Source organism: Natrix helvetica (genome assembly GCF_964273705.1).
Source record: "Natrix helvetica genome assembly, chromosome: Z".
In the NCBI taxonomy this organism is placed as follows: Eukaryota; Metazoa; Chordata; class Lepidosauria; order Squamata; family Natricidae; genus Natrix; species Natrix helvetica.
Genome location: NC_138554.1, coordinates 114680872 through 114704223, shown reverse-complemented (window position 1 = coordinate 114704223; position 23352 = coordinate 114680872). Strand labels below are relative to the sequence as shown.

Here is a 23352-nt window from a genome sequence, read left to right as displayed (position 1 = left end):
TATCACACTGATTGGAGTCAAGGTTGGCTCACTCCTTGCTCCAATTAGCTCTTGGAGAAGTCATTAGGCTAGGGGCGCACATACTTTTTCACTGCACTGTGAATGTTTACATGTTATGTTCAATTAAACCATAGCAACATCTAATGTTTGTGTAGTATTATTTTCAGCAGACTGTGTTTTTCTATTGTTGTGACTTAGATGAAGTTCAGAGCACATTTTATGACCAATTCATGCAAAACTCCATGTAATCCCAAGGGGTTCACATACTTTTTCTTGCAACTGTATATTATGCAAATAATCACACAACTGAAATGGCATAAATTTAATGAGAATTTATTTTCTTTTTACTTCACAGCTATTGAATTATCACTGAAAGAACAAAGACAACAGCAAACTCCACTTTCCACTCCTTATCCAAATACTACAACTCTATCAACAAATCATAAACACGAGGGGCGAAATGTTCGAGCGATTTATGATTTTGAAGCTGCTGAAGATAATGAATTAACATTTAAAGCTGGAGAACTTATCACTGTCCTTGATGACAGGTAAAAGGAGTGTCTCTTGAAAATACAAAATTGTTAAATACTTTGATACATACTTGTTATTTTCAGTTTGATGCTGTCCAGTTCAGTAGGACTGTGGCCTAGGTTTTACAGTCTTTAGACTTTTTAACATTTTATATTCTTTTGATTGACATGAATTAGATTCTGCTTACCTGTTAGGCCTAGTAGCCTAGTATTGCTAATTCGTTTTTTAAATCTTTGTGCTTTTTTTAATGAAAGGATCCACTGAAATGAAAAGTGTTTAAATGTAATGGGTTCAATACAGATAATGCCACTTCCAGAAAAGAAGGAAAACCATTAGTACTATATGTGAATACAATTGTTTGTTTAATGTTGAATCAGCCTTTCAAAAGGCTGATCATGGTCCTTGCATTTAAGTGAATGCAAGTATAATTTTCTCTTTTGACCTCCTGCCTGAATATATTGAAGTTGGGAAGTGGTGGGGCAGAGCGGCATTTGGGATCTGTTTTTATTACATTCTGAGCTTTCCACACAAGTGTCCAAAAGGGGCTAGTCCTTCAGAGCTTCAAAAAGTATGGTTTTGTAAAATGTGTATGCCATAGCCTTTGATTCACGCATAGAACTTAGCATGTTTGGCATGTAAGTGATATATAAACACAGTCTTCAGTTTACATTCAAATCAGGTAACTTATTCAGTTAGTACCTTCTGATAGTGCATCTGTTCTGGAGCATCAGCATTATTGAACAGATTCTTTTACATGGCCTAAATTTGGAATTAAGAAAATAGTTGGGGGTGTGGTTTCTAAAAGTATAGGCAGAATGAATTCATTTATTGTCATCTGAGAAATCTAAGGCAATAGCATACAACCATTTCCTTTTGCAAAGCACCTCGTAATTGTTTGTAGGGACTTACTGATGAGTTGCATGCCCATTTTCCAACTGTTTGGTCACTAAATAAAGCATGGCCTCTCTTATGATATTCTTGTGCAGCATTCTTTTGCTGTATCAGAAAAACAGTATTTCCATGAAGATTCTTTGGAGTGAAATCAATATATTGTCTTGTAATCATATTCAGCAGGTTTGTATATCCCTAGGCCTTTCAAAAGGTGATGGACATTGTTTAGAGAAGACAGTAAAAATGTCTAAAGTCCAAACTTTTTCTAAAACTTCAATAAGAATTCATAAATATTTTACTATAATTCGGGATACTAAAAATAAAACTTGAGTTATAGAAACAGAAAAGAGTAATTTTAATTAATAAAAATAAAGTGTATAGAAAATACAAGTTCTACCTATTAAATGTTATTAAGTAAAATATAAAATATATTTTATAGAGCTATAAATAAATATACACAGAACATAAATATAGTCATTCACTTAGAACTATTCATTTAATGATGGTTTGGAGTTAACAGTGGTGCTGAAAAAAATCACCTACAACCCGTCCTTGAAATTATGACACTCACACCTCTGTGGTCATGTGATCACAATTTGGATAGTTGGCAACTGACTCCCATTAATGTCATTGCAATATCCTGTAGTCAATTGATTGTGACTTATGACCCAACTGTCTTCCAAAAAGCAAAGTTAATGGGGGAAACTTTTCACTTAGAGTGTTTTCATCACTAAGCCAACATGCTGCTCATATATACATACAAGCATAAATAAATAAATAAACAGATGTATATAATGAATGAGATATAATAGGAGCTAAAATCTGAACATAGTGTTAAGTGATATATTAAAAAAGTACAATAGTTTCCTATGTAGGATAATAAAAATGAAATGAAAATTCTGTCTTTGGTCTCATAGCAAGGCACAAATTAAATTGCCCACAGGCCTACAAAAAACTGAATTCAGTATTTTTTGAATCCTTTTAAAGTGAAGAATAGAATTTTGTAGCAGTAATATATCTGAAATGGTAAAATATCTTTACCAGTGATGTATTTTTTCCCTATTCATTATTTGTATTTTAGCAAATTCAGATTAATGCTTGCATTGCCTGAATAGGAATTCTATTACTAAATAAAACAGTTGTAAAGAATGATGTTATGTGACTGCACTTCTTAGTGCTGGCAATTCTGCTTGCCATCGTTGAGCAAATTACCTACCATTGTTAAGTGCAATGTCCCATGGTCCCACAATGTCCCACAAAATTACTGGAAAAGAAGGCACAAGCACTAACATTTTAGCTCTAATAAGTCTAATAAAGCTTGCCACTTCATTGATAATTGTGTTGGATTATGATTCTGTCTTAATTATTTAGAAAAAATATTAGCACAATATTATCTAATATAAATGTAAACAGAAATGAAGTCTACTCAATTTCCAATTTATTTAAATATTCAAATCAAGGTATTCCAGTACCCAAGTTCTGGATAATTTATCTTTCTTAAAACTGATTGAAACTCAGTTTGGGTTTTTAAAAGTTACTTCCTTATATATCAGCATAAAACTGTTTTTATCCTAGTGCTCTCCAATTTCATTTTGGGCAACTAATTTAGGAAAGCTAATGCAATTTGGTATTATAAAAGGGTGCTAATATAGAACATTAATTTTTTTTTTTAAGTTTGAAATTGTAATCCAAAGAAGATTTTTTAATTTTTATGACAGCAATTAATTTGTAATGTAGTAAAATTCCCTGTCAACAAAAAATATCAGGCAATGACCAAATACTTAAATTTAGATGTTTCACACTGTTTATTTACATTATATGTAAATTATGTAAAATTTATTACACACCATAAATCAAGGTCTTAACTTTAATTTTTCTTCCTTTGTAAAATCAAGGTTTTACTGAACCTTGACTTTTACTAGGAGAAAGCTGCTTTTTAAAAATTATTTGTGTTTCACATTCCTTAGAATGCTCTGAATAGTTGCTCTTTATACTAGTTTCATATGAATTATTCATTTCTTAATAAGCCTACAGATAAGTAGATAAGAGGATGTATTTAATTTAGTGGCTTCAAGAATTAATGATGCTGTCCAAAGTATTTTGGTGGGTAGAAAGGGAATACAACTTGTCACTGCTCGACCCTTTGTTTTGCCATTCTAAGTAATTATTTTCTTCATCATTCATAGTGATACAAACTGGTGGAAAGGTGAAACTCATCAAGGAACAGGATTATTTCCTTCCAATTTTGTAACCGCTGATCTTACTGCTGAACCAGAAATGAGTAAGTAGCACAGTGAGAGAAAAGCCATGGATAAATGGTGGAAGAAAAATCATTCCCTTCAAAAAGGATTACTATAACAGAAAATATTTTTCTTTATAATAAAAGACCCTTAGCTTTAGATTCTATTTCTTTATTTTATTCTGTGTCCCTCTACCCCACTCTCTGTCCAGTTCTAATTCATTGGTCCTATATTCTAATTAATATCTCCTAATCTATTTTCCATTTTAACTTAATCTGGAATACTTTTTTTAGCTTTCAATATCCCCTAAATCCTTCCCCACCTCTGTCTGCAATTACTTATGTAGCCTAATAGCTCGGTACTGGGGGGGGGAGGGGGGGGAGGAAGGGCTGGTATCCTGCCTGCTTTTTCAATGCTTTGTCAAAGCTGCAGTGCTATCAGAGATTTAGTGTTGGTGTGATTTAAAGTCAGGACTCTTTTTCTGATTTAGTTGCCTAGGTGGAATATACTATAGCTTTCTGGAGTTTCATATTTCTGACGCTTCCTACTTTTCACTTTCTGTTACCATGTTGCATGATTGCCAAAGCTAGTTACAACACTACTGGCATTATGACTTTTGTTGTTGGTGATACTGTACATACTGGTTATTTGCTTGGGCTTGCTGACCAGCTGTTCCTATGGGGAAAGGCTGGGATCTTCCCTTTGCTGAGCTCAGTTCTTTTGCTTCAGCTCTTTCCAGGGCTTCTTTCTGTCTCAAGAATTCCTTCTTTTTTGCCATTAGTGCCACACTTTCTTTTCAGACACCTTTACAAATAGATTCAAACTATTAAATAAAGGAAGGGCAGGCAACTTTGAAGATAAAGGGAGAACAGGGGCACAAACAACTTTTTTTTTGCTATGCATCTTTCCTCTCACACTATTAAAACATAATAAGCTTAATTGTGACATTTCTGATTTTGCCCACCTTTGCTAGATTGTTTGCAGGCAGCCTTGACTGTTATTAACTGAGTCATTCACTTTGCTATTGTAAAATCCTTTCACAGTTTCCATAAACCATGTGATAAAGTCTTATTTCCTAGAATATTTATTCCTTTTAGAAAATAGCAGTCAGGGAAGAATGAAGTTATGATGTCAGTGCGGAACTAAACTAACACACATAATGGAACTACAGAATGGTCTGAAATCAGTTCTTGGAAATTTTATAGGACTAATCAGAAAAGCATTAGTGTGTAAGCACCTTATAAGCAATGAATAATTACCAGAAGTCAGTATGTGTTTGTCAAAAACAAGTATTTGCCAGGTTTATACATTATTTTATGATCAAGTAGCTTTCATAGAAGATTATGGAAATGCTAAAGATATATCTTTATTTCAGCAAATCATTTCACATTTTACCTCATTATATTCTGATTATGTAAGTAATAAAGTGGAGCTGGATAGGATGACAATTATGTGGACATAACTCACTTGAAAATTATATTCAATTCACCAAATCAAATTGGAGTGGAAGCTGAGATGCTGTATACGGATTTCTTTTTGCCCTTCTGATTTCCTCTTCTGTGAAAAGTCTTTTCAGCCCCTGAAATTGCTATTCTTCCTAAACTGGCAGCCAACTGCCAGCAGGATCTAACAGTCACAGTAATATTTTGGCTGGTGGTTGGAAGATTCTGGACATTTGGAATGCGGTAGGACTCTGAATCTAGATTAACCTCTGATGTAAAGTTATTTTCCATTGTAAACATTTGTCACTTTGTTCAGTATTCTTTCATTTTTTGTTTCTGCAGTGAAGTCTGAAAAGAAAACGGTACAGTTTAGTGATGAAATTCAAGTTGAAACAATTGAACCAGAACCTGAACCAATGTATATTGATGAAGTATGTACAAAATCCAGCTATCAGTAAAGAATACGTGAAGTACTGTCTTTCGATTTCAGAATTGGCTGAGCGCTCTCAATAGATGAAAGTACAAAAAAACCCAAACCCTCAGACAAAATTTCTTCTATTTTAAGCATATTAAGTAATCCCAATACCTTTTATTTTTCCTTTATTGTTTCCCCTTAGTAGCATCTTCATTGCTCTTTAACTGAAACATTAATAAACATACTTGCTAGGAAAGAAATAAAATGCATGCTTCAAAAATTATTTTGAAGAAATGGTTCAGAATTCGTACCAGCACAGCACGTCTCAACTTCTTGCTCATTCAGCTCTTTTTAGGTTTTCTCAGCTCAGTGTGACTCTTAAAACAACTCATATAGAAGCTGAAAAGAGACATGTCTGAATAATGGGAAGTACACAAATTCTTCCCTGAATCTTAAGTGCAAAGATTTAATATTGTATGTCATCCATTGGCTCATACTCAATTATTACTTCTATAGTCTACTGCCTCTTCCTATATATAGATTTATTTTTGGAGTGGCAAACAAATCAAATATTTATCAAAAGTCAATTGTTGTTCTTTTATTTATATTTTTATTGTATTATAAGTTACCCAGAGTTGTTTTGGATCATGACATGGGTAGCATATAAACAAATATCTGTTTTCATAAATATTACACAAAATGATTGAAACATTTTAAAGTCCAGTTTCTTGTTTTATTACAGTATTTATTTTTTATAACAAAAGATTTGGAAAATGCATGATTTAGAAGAATTTACTGAATTTGTGCCACATTATGTTTGTGTATTTCACTACTCCCTTGCTTCATTTTATTTGCTATTTAATCACTAGGTGGTAGTGTTGCTATAGTTAATGACCACCGGTAGCAATCATGTTTCTATTCTATTGCTTCTTAAAGATTTCTAAAATAGCTTATATATGTTGAAATATTCTATTTGTATTAATGATAGTGTAATTGGAAATTATTCATAGTATTATGAATTCTTTATATTTCTGTAAGTTGCTCAGAGTCACTGAGTGAGTGTGTGGATGGCATTCATATTTTCATATATACATACAAATTTTGAAACATATGAAATATTACTTTTGTTTGAGGTTATCAATTAATATATTTTAAAATTATATTTATAGTTGCAGAACAATTGTATTAAATTTAATTTGACCAGTATTTCTTTAACTCAGTGATACTTACTAATTTTTTTCCCCAGAAATATATTAAAATGTATGGTGTCAGTTCACAAAATTTATTTTCTACAAAGGATATTGTAGAACTTCCTTGTTTACATAAAGATATGAAATCTGGTGTGAAAATACAACTGCATTATTAAACCTACTTGTGACTGGCTTGATAATACTGGCACTGCTCTCTCTTAAAAGTGAATATTTGACTATTTGGCATATAATTTATTTTTATTGAAGAAAATGATACTATATAATTCATGCAAAGCAGTTGGTGTAATGGTTAAGACTGGGACTTCTAGTTCTACCTTGGCACAAAGCTAACTGGCTTGGGGAGCCCATAGACTCCAGGAATAAAGACTAACTTGAAAGCAAACCCTCTCTTCCCCCAATCCCTGATAACTCATATATAGAAACAATGTATTTATTTTTGGTTTGATCTTCTGTTTTTTTGTGGTTTGATCTTCTGTTTTTTTAAGTCAATAGGCATTTCCGTGCCACATGACAACCCTTTTTGCATTTAAATGGACTTTTAAAATTAAATTCTAATATCTCAAGGCAATTGAGGGTAGAAGAAAAGGATTCCATTTTGAAGGAAAGAAAAAAAAATCAAGTATAGTCAAGTTATTTTATTTATTTCTTAGATTTTTTAGACCGCCCCTCTCCCAAAAAGGTGTGTTGTTGCACACACCTCGTGCAGTTACAAATAAAGAACTTTATGTCATGTTCTAGGATAAAATGGACCAGCTGTTGCAAATGTTGCAAAGTGCAGATCCAGCAGATGACGAGCCAGACCTTCCAGAGCTGGTCCACCTTGAAAGTAAGCTTCCTAATGCTACGTAACAATGTCATACAACAGACCTCCTACCTAAAACCTCTTCAAAAACTGTGCTAAGCTAAGTTATCCCTACCATTTCTGCAAAATTAGCTTTCTTTAACAGTCTTAAATCTTTTTATTTGTTTATTTGTTTATTAATTCGGTGAAAGAAATAGTGCTTAGTTCTGTTGTCTAATAACATCATTTATCTACAGCACTTGTTGATTTGTTTGAGATGTTATAGAATAAGGAATCTGGAAGTAATACAATGTTAACATTTATAACAGCTGGAGCAAATAAAGCATATTAATATCTCTATTTCTAGCAATGTGCCATCAAATGGGACCTCTCATTGATGAAAAGCTAGAAGATATTGACCGGTAAGAATAGCAGTAAGCTTAGTATCTTACAGTAGGGATTGGCAGCCTCTTTATGCCAAACACATCACATAACATTGGAGGGGGACAGGGAAAAAACTGCAAAGTTTCGAGGCTATATCAAAGCTATGGCTTTCAGAATTTTTTTATGGCAGGTTTATAACTAGTTGTTCTATTTTAAAGGTTATACCACAGCTTACATTTCTACACAATATTTTTTTTAAATGATATGTGTTAATGTTATTTAGCTTTTTTAATAGTAGCCATTATTGTTTCCATTTTCCCATTTGAGAAGGCATACTTGAGAATCAGGCCACATATTCACTGCTTTTGATGGTCAACTTTTTTTAAAGCTATTTTCATCCTGTGACTATTTCCTTGCAATTCTTTACTACTTTAAGAGGGTTAGAAGGTTTTTGTTTGCTATTAGGAAGCAAAAGAGTTGCATCTGCTGGGAACTACGTGTGGCTTCAGGAAGTGCATCCAGCTAGTAAACACCCAGTTACATCCAGTTGTCCCAACTCTAACCCGAATTAAGGGATTATAGGGCAGTGATGGCGAACCTTTCGGCACCGAGTATCGAAACCAGAATGCACGTACATGTGCACGTGCCGGAGCACTGGAAACCCAAAGACCAGCTGGCCAGTGCGCGCTTGCCTGTTTTTTGTCCCATTTTCAGACTGGTTTTTTGCCCATTTTCAGGCCGTTTTTGGCCCGAAAAACGGCCTGAAAATGGACCAGAAAATGTCCTGGTTTGGGGGGATTTTTCGGGCCATTTTCAGGCGCTTTGGCAGAAGAACAGCTGGCGACAGCATGCATGCCCACAGAGAGGGCTCTGCATGCTATCTCTGCCATGCGTGCCATCAGTTCGCCATCATGATTATAGAGTCTTAAAAAGGGAGTTAGGAGGCAAGAGGATTGCCGTTCTGTAAAACTCAATTACTAGTAGCTTTATGCTTCTACTTTGGACTTGCAATGGAATGATTTTTATTCATTAACTGACAAGCTGTTAACAAATAATTCATGATACAATCTTGTATTTAAAAAATATTACTTATTTTTATTTGTTTCATCCAGGAAGCATTCAGAACTTTCGGAACTCAATATAAAAGTGATGGAAGCCCTCTCATTATATACTAAGTTGATGAATGAAGACCCAATGTACTCCATGTATTCAAAATTACAAAACCCTCAATACTACATGACTCAGTCTAATGTTTCTAATTCTCAGGTATGCACCTGAATGTTTAAAAAACTGTAGAGATATTGTACCATTTTAAGCCAAATCATTATAAAGTTGTTAACATATATTGGTCATAAATATTCAGTGCTATTCATAATGTGGGAGGTTTATGTTATAAATTTGTTGAAAACAATGGGGATAATATTAATGGGAAATTATATCTTAACAAAATATAATGGTGAGATTATATCATCTGCCCAGAGTTATGAAATCAAATTTATTACACTCCAATTCTACTGTATACAACCAAAATACTGATACATAATAAATTTCAATAATCTTGGAAAGAAATGATTGCTTGATGGAATTATGTACCATCCAGTTGGTATTGATTCGCAATGACTACCTATAGATTTTTTTCATGATAGTCTTCCCCTAACTTAGTCCTTCGGTTATGCACTGACCAACACTGTAATTGAGTCCACATGGAGAGAAATGACTTCAAGTTTAATGATTTGTGCGAGTTGGGTACACTCATATTCTTGGATGTGAGGAAATACTCTGATGTACTGTTATATAATAGACATTATGAAAAGATTTTAGTGAGCCTGGATTCTTTTTCTTAAGCTGCAAGTGAATATTGCTGCAGTCTTTTGTTTGGGAGGAGGGTTAAATTAATAAGCATAAGTTGGAAATGAATTGGCTTGCAGTTATGATTTGTTTCTTCCTATTTCATGTTTTTTAGGTTTATCAAGGACAGCCTCAAAGCAATGCTTACTTGGTGGGAGGAAATACACAGATGAGTCACGTGCAAGGCTACAGCCTTCCGTCAGATCAACTTCCATCTCTTAATCAAGGCACAGTTCCTCCAGTAGCAAGTCCGGGGTTAGCTAGCCAGCCAGTTCAGGCATCTTACACAAAGTAATTGAAAATATATATATATATATATTTATGCTTCTACTTATGCTTCTACTCTAAAACTAAGTTAAGTTTTAACTTAAACTAAACTAGCCAGACTTAAAGTGAAAATTGACAAGAAACATTCAGCATCAAACTGTTCAATTATTCATCTCAAAAATCTTTTTTTAAATATTTGATTTGTTCTTCATTTGAAAACAACGTGATAAAATCAGAATAATTGAGTTCCATAATTTAGTTTTATTGCTTAGGATTACTCAGGAATGAGTCTCATTTGGAGTGTTAATTTTGTGAGGAAAATAACATTCCTGTTATTTCTAAAATGCCTGCAGTTGTAACTTCTTAGATCTCTGGCTGACTTTTCCTTTTCTTACCTGAAATCCTTTGATAAAGGTGCTTTTTTGAAGATAAATTACAGGTTACCATAACTTGAGAAGGTCTTCCAGGACAAAAAATTGAATTGATTTTATAGAGTAATATGTGAATGAGATCCATGAAAACTTGATATGTCCTCCAATGGTACTTAGTAATAATTCTTATTGAATATTTATAAATCATGTCACATAACTTACCTAGCTTTCTGAAATTTCGGTTTGTATTCTCTTTTAAATTGTATTCTATTTCAAGAATAAAAACAGTGAAAGAAGTTAAGGCAAGATGACAGTTTAGAAAATAGAAGAATATCAAAATGTGCTAGTTTATCCCAGCCTGAATAGGTACAGTTAAGATATTATTCATGTAAAGCAAGAACTGTTAAAACAGTTTTGTGTTCCCTGAAGAAACTGGTTTAAAAGACTGGGCTGGAAAGATTTGACTAAATGCTTTCATGTTTCTATTTCAAGTACTTTTTCTTAACTATTTATTCACTGAAGTTGGAAAAGAAGCTCAAATTTATTGTGTGTGTGTGTGTGTATATATATATATATATATATATATATATATATATATATATATATATATATATATATATATATATATATATATATATATATATATATATATATATATATATATATATTATATATATATATATATATATATATATATATATATATATATATATATATATATATATATATATATATATATATATATATATATATATATGTTTATAGAAGAATTTGATTACTTTTGTCAACCTTGTTTTGTATCCTTTTGTTTACCTTCTTTCCTTTCCTATCTCTATTTCTAGCACGATGGTGGGTTCTGTTCCAGGAAACACTTACTCCAACCAAGCTGCAGTCTACAGCTCAACCCCTGCAGCTACTGAGGCTACTTCTTATCAAAATTCTGGAACTCTGTCTCAGGTGCCAGGTTATAATTTAGTCACCTCAACTCTTCCCCAACCTCCAGGAAACCAACCACCACAACAGCCTCCATCATCACAGAAGGCATTACTATAGGATACAGGACTTTGGATTCCTAATCTACTCTAACCTCTGTGGAAGGCAGTTTACAAAGTTATGAGTTTATTTCTTTAATATCTTAAACATGGGTTATCCTTGGTTTAATAAGAATCTCTCTTGGTGAAGAAGTATGATGATTCTATTTGCACTGACTCTTAAGATTTTTGTTTTACCTTTGCAAAGGGAATTAAAATATTTAGAATATTTAATTCCTTTAAAATACCTAAACGTTGGTACAAAGTTATTTATGTCTGCTGAAACTGTTGAGTTTGTGAAGATCCAACTCAGCAAATTATTGTGGCATATATGTAATGTACATACAATATGTTTGTGTTAGTGATTGTTCTGAATTACTATAGTGATCATGTGAATATAAAAATGTGTTAAAATTTACATTATTGTTTTATTAATCATGAACCATGGTCATAGATGGACCATGTTCATGGATTTTATAAGAATGTTTGCTTTAACCCATATACTGTATGTCAAATATTTGCAGGTTGTGGATATGTTATTGAACCTGAATTGCTTGGTTTTCATTAATAATACACTGAATGCAATTGTGTTGTTTTCTGCCTTCCTGTAGCCTGTGGATGCTATAAAATGACTATCTACCAAAGTAGGCTAGAACTTCAGACACTCTTCATTCAGAAAATGTTTTATGCTTATCAGTAATGGTTTCAAAACAATAAGTGGCAGGCTGCTAAATTTATGGAACCATGAAACAAAACTGTTTTATCTTTACTGTTTAAATGATATGACTTACATTTCCATGCTAGTTTTAACTCAGTAACCTGCTGAGTGGGACACTTTGGATGTGAATGAATGACATTTCTAAACTGGAATAATGAAACACTACATTTATTAAAGTCTTGTTAAAGGCTGCCATCATTGCCACTTTCTTTGACTGTGTTTGTTTTCTAAAAAAAAACCTCTTTATGGTCTTCGTTGGATTATTATTCTTGTAGTCATGGGGTAGAGAGCAATTTCAACTGACAATTTCATGGCCAGAGAAATGCCTCAAAGATCAGGCTTTATTAAGTAATGAAATAATTTAACTATTCATGGCTGAAGTTGAGCTATATGAATGTAGTCCTGAAATTGATTAAATGATTCAACTGTAGAGTCAAATATGAATGAATAAAGTTAAAGAAACTAGTTTATTATTGGTTTCTCTGACAAATATTTTCTGAATTGAGAATTGCTTCTAAAATACTTTACTAAACAGCAACTTCTACATTATTTTGGATTCTTTCTTAAGTTATGGTGTGTAGTTTTGGATATTTATCTACTTACTTCATTTTTAAATAGGGCATTAAGAGAATTACAATTATGTTTATACATTTTAAAAACCATTTCTTTAAGTTTCTAGAGCTACAGTCACCTACATTTTAGGTACAGTTAGAAGGCTAAACACAGAAAAGTAACTCTTTTGAGAAGGAGAAGCTGATGTCGCGACGATACGGACATGCGATCTCGGAGCTCCGAGATCGCAGCCGATACGTTTACCGCTGGGTGGTCCATCTGGATCTAAACTGTCCTGAAGAGACAGTGACAGGGAAGAGTACGTCTTGCTGATCTCAGGGACATCGCAAAGTCTCTGATTGATCCAAGATAATCTCTTCTAGCCGGCGATAGAAGTGCAGCCCCAAGCTGCTGAAGTTGGGACAGCTTCGCAACCAGAGGAAAGCGGAAAGAGAAAGTGTGTCCATCTGGTGAGGAAATTTTATTTTTACAAAAGAGACTGCCCAAAAAAGATTAAACCAAATTAAACTTGTAAAGAAAAGAAAATAAGCGGGAAATTTAAGCTATTTTGGACTGTGTGTTATCCTTTTTTAAAATTGTCTTCTATGGATGAAAGTTTTGCAAACACTTTCTACTTTTTAAAGTGAAAGTATTGGCTTTTCTTTTATTTCTTTTTTACTTATGGATTATTATTATTTTTATTTTCATAATACTGGCTTGGATGGGTTTTTTTTCCTTTTCATTTTGTTCCATTTAAGAGCCTTGTTTCTTTTAAGCTTGGAATATAAAGAGGATATAAAAGGAATATAAAAAGAGCAGGAACATCAGAGGGAAAAGAAGTTACACTGCCACTTGGAGGTTGGAGGCTGAGTTCTGGAAATATTTTTCTCTCTCTTTTCTTTGATCATTTTGACCTTGCACTTCAAAGGTTTTAGCTTGCAAAGAGATAAGATGGGTTGTTTATGCAGGTGCCCTTTGGATGTCTCTTTGGCAGTGAGAAAAAAGTGAAAAACAAAGCTTTGTTTTCTAGCTAGATTGGCAGTGTTTATAAATTGGACAATGACACAATACAAAGAAGAAACCATAGCATTACAACAGATTATGTTTGAAATTCAAAAATTATTAGAAACATCAGAGAATTGAGAAGAAATTGGAAAATATAGATGGTAATATAGCAAAATTTGATGAAATTGAAGATAGCCAGCTAATGGAAAAAGTAGAGGTTAGAGTCTCAAAAACCCAAGGGAAAAATGAACAAAGAGGCAAGATAACTCTGGATATTGACAGTGATCTGAGCATGGTTGGAAATGGAAAGAATGGAACATGGAAAGGGAAGAGAGATGGAAAGGAGCTCTACCCCAGATTTCAAGGTATAGAAGGAGAAAAAAGAGAAGGATTGATGGATTTAAGGAGAGGAACTTTGACAAAAGCACTACTGATAACCAAAGATAAGCTGATTAAAGAAGCTGATGGAGGGTTTCGAGAGTTTATAAAACAAGCAACAAGGTGCGAAGGGAACTCCACACAAAGTTGATTAAGGAAATAACCAGAAGATTAATCCCACATAAGGCAAAAGAAATAAGACTGTACTACTACTGGAAAGACACAGGTTGAGATATCAAAACTATTAACAAAATACTACCTAAATAGTTAAAATTAGAGCATTATGTTAAAAATGAAGTGATAATGGATATAGCTAGATAGATAATTGATAATAATATAATGCATACATATGTATTGGTTTGACAAGAGAAAATTTGGTATAAATTTTTAAATGGTGACCATAAAAGGAAGTTTAGAAATTTTTGTTATGTATAAAAGCCTATAATATTGAAATTGGATTGATCATGGATATAGTTAGATAAATAATTGATAATGATATAATGTATACATATATATTGGTTCAACAAGAGGAAATTTGGTATAAATTTTAACTGGTGACCATGAAAGGAAGTTTTGAAACTTAGTTATGTAGGAAAGCCTATAGTATTGAAATTGGATATAAATTGTAAACAGTGATTAAGAAAGGAGGTTTAGAAACTTTGTTATCAAACATAATTAATTTTTATTTAGAATGTTTCACAAAGATAGAATGTTGTTGGATGAATGTTGTTGGAATGCCATTATGTGGTTTTGCTTTGAATTTTGGAATATTTGTTATAAAGGGATGTTAAAACAACTATAGTCATATGAAGGATGAGGTATGATGATAGTAATATATATATAAATATATTTGATGTAAAATATATAATTTGATATGGATTTTAGGTGATGACTGGAAGGGATGCACGAAAGTTCTTTGTAACCAATTGACACACTTTTTATAATTTGTAATGGAATATGTTTTTATGGTGGTGTGTCTTGTTTGTGTTTATTCAAAAAAAATTATATAAAAAAGAAATAAACCAACTCTTTTACTTTCTAATAGAAAAACATAGGAGCCAAGATTTGCCATGATTTTGATTAATATAAACTTCCAATCAGTTTCCTGCTCAATTTGCAGAGACCAATCCACTCAACTGTCCACAACAACAGCTATTTTTATTAAAAATGACTATTACTTGATTGGGGTGCTTATAGGGACTGAATCTTAATAAATCAAAATATATGTTATTTATTCAGTTTCAGTTTTATTAATACACAACGCTAAATATCTTTAGGAGGTAAAGCCTATTCAAACCACTTTAAAATTCATGAAAACGTTACATTTTAAAAAACATGACCTTGTTACATGTGCATTTATCACTATACTTAACAAATATCATTAGCATATATAAGTTCCAGTTGAGATTAGGAACTGTTGCTTTCTTCGTTTTGATTATGTCCATTCAGTTTTTTAAATGAAATCCTTATAATACTTATTATTTGCTGTTTTGTTGCCTATTAGGCTAGTTTAGAGAGAAGGATTTACAGGGCACTGAGTTAAAAATATTTTAGTGTGTCCTATTTGCAAGCTAATGCATATTATCTATATGAATAGGTTTATTGCGTATCCTTGTGAAGAATCTCACTTCCCTCCATTGTGAAAGCTTCCCATGTATTCCTGCTCTGTATTTCCTGTTCTTTCACCAGTTGCTAATCTATAACCTTCTGGTACTCCAGATAAAGTTCTGAAACTTTTGCTGGATTGAATTTGTCAACAACCTTAACATAGCTTTTAACAGAAGAACAAATAAGAAAAAATAGCAAATATTTAATCTGAGAACAAAGATACTGAAGATAAGTAATTAAATCTGATTCTTTTTAAATACCTATATATTAAATTGAACTATGTATAGTAATTTATTAGCATATTGAAAATAGTACTTAATAATTGGATGAATATAAAATTAAAGGGGATATAATTCATTGACAGAATAAACATTTAATTAAGCTATGTCCCTACTGACTACTTCAGCTTTTCCCAACCTGGAGTTCATTCTAAAAAAGTAAATTTTCCACAAATAAGGAGATTTGGGAAAGGGTGGAATAAACACTATATGATGTCACTTTCAAATTGCACAAAGACAAAAAAAATGTTAATGATGTTAATACTTTTTTATTTGTATATGCATACTGATTTTAAAATTACAAAATTGGCAGAAAACCCCCCTAATTTAATTGAAAAAGTGAAGTTGAATTCAAATCTGTAAATCCCCACAGCTTGTGACAGCTGATCTAAGTTGTCAGAATAGTTTCAGTGTTGTAGTTCTCTCTAGGAACATGCCAATAAAATAAAAGTTTTCATGAAAAAAATTAATTTCTTGTGTGTATTCATCTTTCAATTTGTGAATAGGCATTTGTTTGGGGTTTCTGAATTTTCTTCATTATTTTGTCATGGAATGTTTTCACAGCTTCTTTTGATTCCTTGTGATATTTAATCTGTGTAAAGATAATATCAGAGCTTAGTGCTTTTCTTTATGAAGTATTATGGAATATTCAATACTGTTTGTCAGCATAAAAAGCACATGCTCAGTAAATGGTGTATCAACTTAGCCACAATAGCTTTGAATGCTTCCTTGATCTGGCATGTAGAATTTTAGCCAATTCCTCCATTATGAATTGATTCAACTCAGTAATACTGCAGTGGCATAACCTCAAACCAGTAGTTAATGTAAGAAATATTTTGCTATTCACAACTAAATACTAAGGAAATTAATTGAATAGTTTCATAAACCCTTAGGTTAGTGTATGGACCAAGTTACAATAATACAATAATACAATAGTAGAGTTGGAAGGGACCTTGGAGGTCTTCTAGTCCAACCCCCTGCCTAGGCAGGAAACCCTATACCGTTTCAGACAAATAGCTATCCAACATCTTCTTAAAGACTTCCAGTGTTGGGGCATTTACAACTTCTGGAGGCAAGCTGTTCCACTGATTAATTGTTCTCACTGTCAGGAAATTTCTCCTCATTTCTAAGTTGCTTCTCTCCTTGATTAGTTTCCACCCATTGCTTCTTGTTCTACCCTCAGGTGCTTTGGAGAATAGTTTGACTCCCTCTTCTTTGTGGCAACCTCTGAGATATTGGAATAATGCTATCATGTCTCCCCTAGTCCTTCTTTCTCTTAAGCTAAACATACCCAGTTCCTGCAACCGTTCTTCATATGTTTTAGTCTCCAGTCCCCTAATCATCTTTGTTGCTCTTCTCTGCACTCTTTCTAGAGTCTCCACATCTTTTTTACATCGTGGCGACCAGAACTGAATGCATTATTCCAAGTGTGGCCTTACCAAGACATTATAAAGTGGTATTAACACTTCACGTGATCTTGATTCTATCCCTCTGTTGATGCAGCCTAGAACTGTGTTGGCTTTTTTGGCAGCTGCTGCACACTGCTGGCTCATATTTAAATGATTGTCCACTAGGACTCCAAGATCCCTTTCACAGTTACTACTACTGAGTAAGGTATCACCTATACTGTACCTGTGCATTCTGTTTTTGTTGCCTAAATGTAGAACCTTACTCTTTTCACCATTGAATTTCATTTTATTAGATAGTGCCCAATGTTCAAGTTTGTCAAGATCCTTCTGTATCTTAAGCCTATCTTCTGGAGTGTTGGCTATTCCTGCCAGCTTGGTATCATCTGCAAATTTGATGAGTTCCCCATTTATTCCCTCATCCAAATCATTGATGAAGATGTTGAAGAGTACTGGGCCTAAAACAGAGCCTTGGGGTACTCCACTGCATACTTCCCTCCATGTAGATGCAGTTCCATTGAGAACTACACGTTGAGTGCGGTTGGTCAGCCAGTTACCAATCCATCTGGTGGTGATGCTGTCTAACCCACATTCTTCTACTTTATCTAGTAGTAGGTTATGGTCTACCTTATCAAAAGCCTTACTGAAATCCAAGTAAACTATATCAACGGCATTCCTCTGGTCCACTAATTTTGTCACATTATCAAAGAATGCAATAAGATTAGTCTGGCATGATCTGTTTTTGACAAATCCATGTTGGCTTTTGGCTATTACTTTGTTTGCTTCTAGGTGTTCGCAAATTCGTTGCTTGATTATTTTTTCCAGAATCTTTCCTGGTATTGAGGTTAGGCTGATAGGTCTGTAGTTTCCTGGATCTAATTTTTTCCCTTTTTTGAAGATGGGAACCACATCAGCTCTTTTCCAGTCCTCTGGTAGTTCCCCGGTGTTCCAGGATCTCTGAAAGATATAATTCAGTGGTTCTGAGATCTCGTCTGCTAGTTCCTTCAGAACTCTGGGGTGTAATCCATCCGGTCCTGGTGATTTGAACTCGTCTAGGGTAGACAGGTGCTCACTTACCATTTTCTTCCCTATTTCAATTTGTGTTCCTAATTTTGTGGTGCTGCTTTTGATAGGTTGGACTGTTTTATCCCTTTGTGTAAAGACAGATGCAAAACATGAGTTAAATAGTTCTGCTTTCTCCCTGTTGCTTGTCACCTTCTTGCCACTTTCTCCTAGCAATGGACCAATTGTTTCCTTAACTTTTTTCTTGTTTTTAACATGTTGGAAGAAGCTTTTTTTGTTAATTTTTACTTTTGTGGCAAGCCTTTCTTCATTGTGAGCCTTAGCTTTCCTCACTTCATCTTTACAGGCTCGGGCTATTTGCTGATATTCTGCCTTAGTTATGTCCCCCTCCTTCCACTTTTTATACTTACTTTTTTTGTCTTTCAGTTTGTCAGATAGTTGTTTATGCAGCCATGCTGGTTTCTTTTGGGAGCTGTTGTTTTTCTTCTTCATTGGTATTGTGTTAGACTGGGCTTTTGTAATCTCATTTTTCAAAATTTCCCAAGCTTCTTGAGTTGTTTTCCCCTCGAGGATTCTCATCCATGGAATTTTTCCCAAGCTCTCTCTAAGTTTATTGAAATTAGCTTTCTTAAAGTCCAAGACTCTAGTTTGACTTTGTTCTACTACTTGTGTTTGGATAATGTTGAATTCCAATATTGCATGGTCACTTGCCCCCAGGGTTCCTATGGCTTCAACACCTTCTATCATTTCCTCTCTGTTAGTGAGAATTAAGTCCAGTATGGCTGACCCCCTTGTTTCCTTCTCTACTTTTTGGAAAACAAAGTTGTCTGCTAGGTTTGTTAGGAACCTGTTGGATCTTCCACTTGGTGCAGAGTTTGTTTCCCAGTTGATGTCAGGGTAGTTAAAATCTCCCATTACTATTGTGGTGTGCTTCCTACATACCTTAGTTAGCTGACTTGCAAAAAGTTCATCTTCTTCCTCTGCTTGGTTGGGTGGCCTGTAGTATAGACCTATGGCAATGTCATTTCCCCCACAACCTTTAATATTGACCCAAATGCATTCAAGATAGTTCTCATTATTGTTGTGCTCTATTTCTGTAGAGACGTAGTTATTTCTTATATATAGTGCAACTCCACCTCCTCTTTTATTTGGTCTATTTCTAACAGTTGGACAACTGTTTCAGCTGTAAACAATTTGATTGCTATTGGAATGTAGTTTGCCCCCTGTTGCCTATAAAATTTAGTTATTATTAGTGTGCTCTTTTTGACAGTAGAAGTGGAATAATGTTCTTGGCTGTTAATCTCCTAGAAATACTACACCCAAGTATTTAAACCATTTTACTTGCTCTAATTCATAGGAATCAACTGTCCAAAAAAGTAAAACTAATGGAAAAAAAGGAAACTACCAGGATTCTTAGTACTCACTTCATTCTTCTGAAAATGACACAATTGCATCGTCAGAATAGAGTATATTTGGGAAATGTCAATTAGCTATTTTAGGCACATGCATATCAACACTCTGAAATATTTTAATCAGAGAGTTCATAATATATGTTAAAAAGCAATGGTGATAAATTACACCCTTGTTTTACCACCGCCTCCACCCCTACCCTGATAACCTGAATACAGTCAGAAAGATCCCTTACCTGCCTATATCGCACTCTATGGCCAATTTTATTGTATAGCTCAGTCGCCTTGGGTGCCAAAATCACACACGTGCGCTATTGTGTGCCCATACCCATAATTTAATGCCCCCTCACTGTGCCCCTGATCTAGATTTAGGGGATATTTCTATCCAACCCTTGTCATGGTCTGATCATTTCCTCATCAGGCTTGACTTCCATACTGCTACTCCTCACCGCAGGGAGGCAGAACCGACTAGATGGTTCCGCCCCAGGTGCCTGATAGACCCTGAAAGGTTCCTGATGGAGCTTGGGACTTTTCCTGAATCCCTTGCTCACAACTCAACCGAAGCCCTAGTGGAAGCTTGGGATAGGGCGGCCACTGGGGCCTTGGATCGCGTTGTGCCTTTGCGGCCTCTGACCTGGTTTCGATCCCGGGTAGCTCCCTGCTTTACCGAGGAGTTCCAGGAGATGAAACGCCACAAAAGATGCCTAGAGAGTGGTTGGAGGGCCAGCTGATCCGAATCTGATCGAACACTAGTAAGAATTCGGTGGGGTAGCAGTGATTATCCGGGAAGACTTAGAGCCGAGAGAGTTCACCGTGCCGCAGACATCCGGGTGTGAGTCCCTCGTCGTGAGATGGGGCCCAGGGAGGCAGTTGGGCCTGCTGATAGTATACCTGGCTCCTCGCTATACTTCAGCGGCCCTGCCCGAACTCCTTTACTGATCTCATCGGTGGCGGTTGAGACCCCCAAACTTTTAGTGATGGGGGATTTTAATCTGCCGTCGATGGGAGAAGCGTCTGAGGGGGTTCGGGAGTTCATGGCTTCCATGACAGCCATGGACCTGACCCAGTTAATTCAGGGCCCTACTCACGAGGGAGGCCACACCCTGGACCTTGTTTTCGTCTCTGGCCAGTGGACGAGTGATCTGGGAATAGGGGACCTAGACATTATTCCCCTGTCATGGTCGGATCACTCACTTCTCCGGCTGGACTTCCCTGGTGCTACCCCCCGCCGCGAGGAGGCGGAACTGGAAGGTATTAGATGGTTCCGCCCCAAGCGCCTGATGGAACCGGATAGGTTCCAGACGGAACTTGGGCCACCCCCTGTGGCCCTGACCCGCCCCCGAGTGGAGGACCTGGTAGACGCATGGAATAGTGCGACTACCGGGGTCCTAGACCGGGTGGCGCCTTTGCGGCCTCTCCTGCGGCGACGAACCACCCTGGCACCTTGGTTCACCGAGGAGCTAAGGGTGATGAAACGCCACAAGAGACGCCTAGAGAGTCGTTGGAGATCCTCCCGTTCCGAACTTGACCGAGCACAGGCACGAGCCTTTTTGAAGACGTACCTTGTGGCATTAAGAGTGGCCAAACGTCAACATTGTGCCGCTCTTATTGCGTCTGCAGATAGCCGCCCTGCCGCCCTGTTTCGGGTGACCCGCTCTCTCTTGTTTGAGAGACCACGGGAAGCCCCATTACAGGGCAGAGCAGAGGAGTTTGGGAAATATCTACAGGACAAAGTCGCTCAAATCCGGATGGGATGGGCCCCTTTCAGTGGTTCAGTAGAGACGCCCGTGGCGAGTCTTGAGGGACCGCTTTGGGAGGAGTTTGACTCGGTTGCCATCGAGGATTTGGACAGGTTACGTGGACGTCTGCGACCCACCACATGTGTATTGGACCCGTGTCCCTCCTGGCTTGTACTGGCATCCTGGGAGGTTACGCGCGACTGGCTCCTTGGCCTGGTGAACGCCTCGCTGGGTGAGGGGTCTCTACCGGCCGCCTTGAAAGAGGCGGTGGTGAGGCCCCTGCTCAAGAAGCCTTCCCTGGATCCGACGGACCTAGTCAATTATCGTCCTGTCTCCAACCTTCCTTTTTTAGCGAAGGTTGTAGAGAGTGTGGTGGTAGAGCAGTTCCCACGTCACCTGGAGGAAAATGATTATCTAGACCCGCGCCAGTCCGGCTTCCGACCCGGGCACAGCACGGAGACGGCCTTGGTCGCATTGGTTGATGATCTCTGGAGGGCCAGAGATAGGGGTTGTTCCTCTATCCTGGTCCTATTAGATCTCTCGGCGGCGTTCGATACCATCGACCATGGTATCCTGTTGCACCGGCTAGAGGGGCTAGGAGTCAGGGGCACCGTGTTACGGTGGTTTGGCTCCTACCTCTCTGATCGGACGCAACGTGTGTTGGCAGGGGAGCAGAGCTCGACCCGGAGGCCACTCACATGTGGAGTGCCACAGGGATCGGTGCTCTCGCCTCTCCTGTTCAACACATATATGAAACCGCTGGGCGAGATCATCCGTGGTTTTGGGGTGGGATATCATCTGTATGCTGATGATACTCAGCTATACATTTCCACCCCGAACCACCCCAATGAGGCCGTCGAAATGATGTCCCGGTGTCTGGAGGCCGTACGGGTCTGGATGGATGGCAACCGACTAAAACTCAACCCTGCCAAGACGGAGTGGCTGTGGCTTCCGGCCTCCCGGTTCAACCAGGTGCTTCCATCTCTGGCCATCGGGGGCGTCCAACTAGCCCCCATGGAACAGGTGCGCAATTTGGGCGTCCTCCTGGATGCCCGGTTGTCCATGGATGATCATGTAACAGCCGTGGCTAGGGGGGCGTTCCATCAGGTTCGCCTGATGCGCCAATTGCGCCCCTTTTTGGACCGGGATGCCCTACGCACAGTCACCCATGCGCTAGTGACATCTCGCCTGGACTACTGCAATGCTCTCTACATGGGGCTTCCCTTGAGATGCACTCGGAGACTACAGTTGGTCCAGAACGCGGCCGCGCGGGTGATTATGGGGAGGACTAGATACTCCCCTGTAACACCTCTCCTGCGCGAGCTGCACTGGCTTCCTGTGGTCTACCGAGTGCGTTTCAAGGTTTTGATTATGATCTTTAAAGCGCTTCATGGCACAGGGCCTAGTTATATGCAGGATCGCATCCTGCCCCACACATCCCTACGACCAATTCGCTCACACAGAGAGGGACTTCTCCGGGTGCCGTCCGCCAAACAGTGCCGGGGGGCGACACCCAGGAGCAGAGCCTTCTCTGTGATGGGCCCAGCCCTGTGGAATGACCTCCCCCGTGACATCAGGATTACTTCCGATCTCCGCTCCTTCCGTGTACAGCTGAAGACCCACCTCTTTCAATTATCTGGCCTGGCTCAATCGTAATTTCTCTTATTCCTCCTAACTGTTTTTTAAATTGTCTTTAAATATTAATTCTTAATTGCATATTGGGTTTTTACAATTTGGGGTATTTTAATGCTGATTTTTAGCTGTCTAAATGATGAAATTTGTTACCTCCTCCGTGTATCCGTGTATGTGTGTTTTGTATTTATG

At 36.7% G+C, this 23352-nt stretch overlaps 1 protein-coding gene across 2 annotated transcripts in view; it reads left to right on the top strand.

Moving 5' to 3' along the window:
- Positions 1-12321, top strand: part of STAM (signal transducing adaptor molecule) — a 36444-nt gene extending 24123 nt beyond the window's left edge. For both annotated transcript variants that reach the window (XM_081971315.1, XM_081971314.1), the window contains exons 7-14: positions 356-548; positions 3609-3703; positions 5447-5535; positions 7469-7556; positions 7879-7933; positions 9008-9161; positions 9859-10034; positions 11224-12321. In XM_081971315.1, the coding sequence (XP_081827441.1) occupies positions 356-548; positions 3609-3703; positions 5447-5535; positions 7469-7556; positions 7879-7933; positions 9008-9161; positions 9859-10034; positions 11224-11434 (1061 nt within the window). In that variant the 3' untranslated portion in view covers positions 11435-12321. The remainder of the gene's footprint in view (positions 1-355; positions 549-3608; positions 3704-5446; positions 5536-7468; positions 7557-7878; positions 7934-9007; positions 9162-9858; positions 10035-11223) is intronic.
- Positions 12322-23352: the final 11031 nt, after the last annotated feature.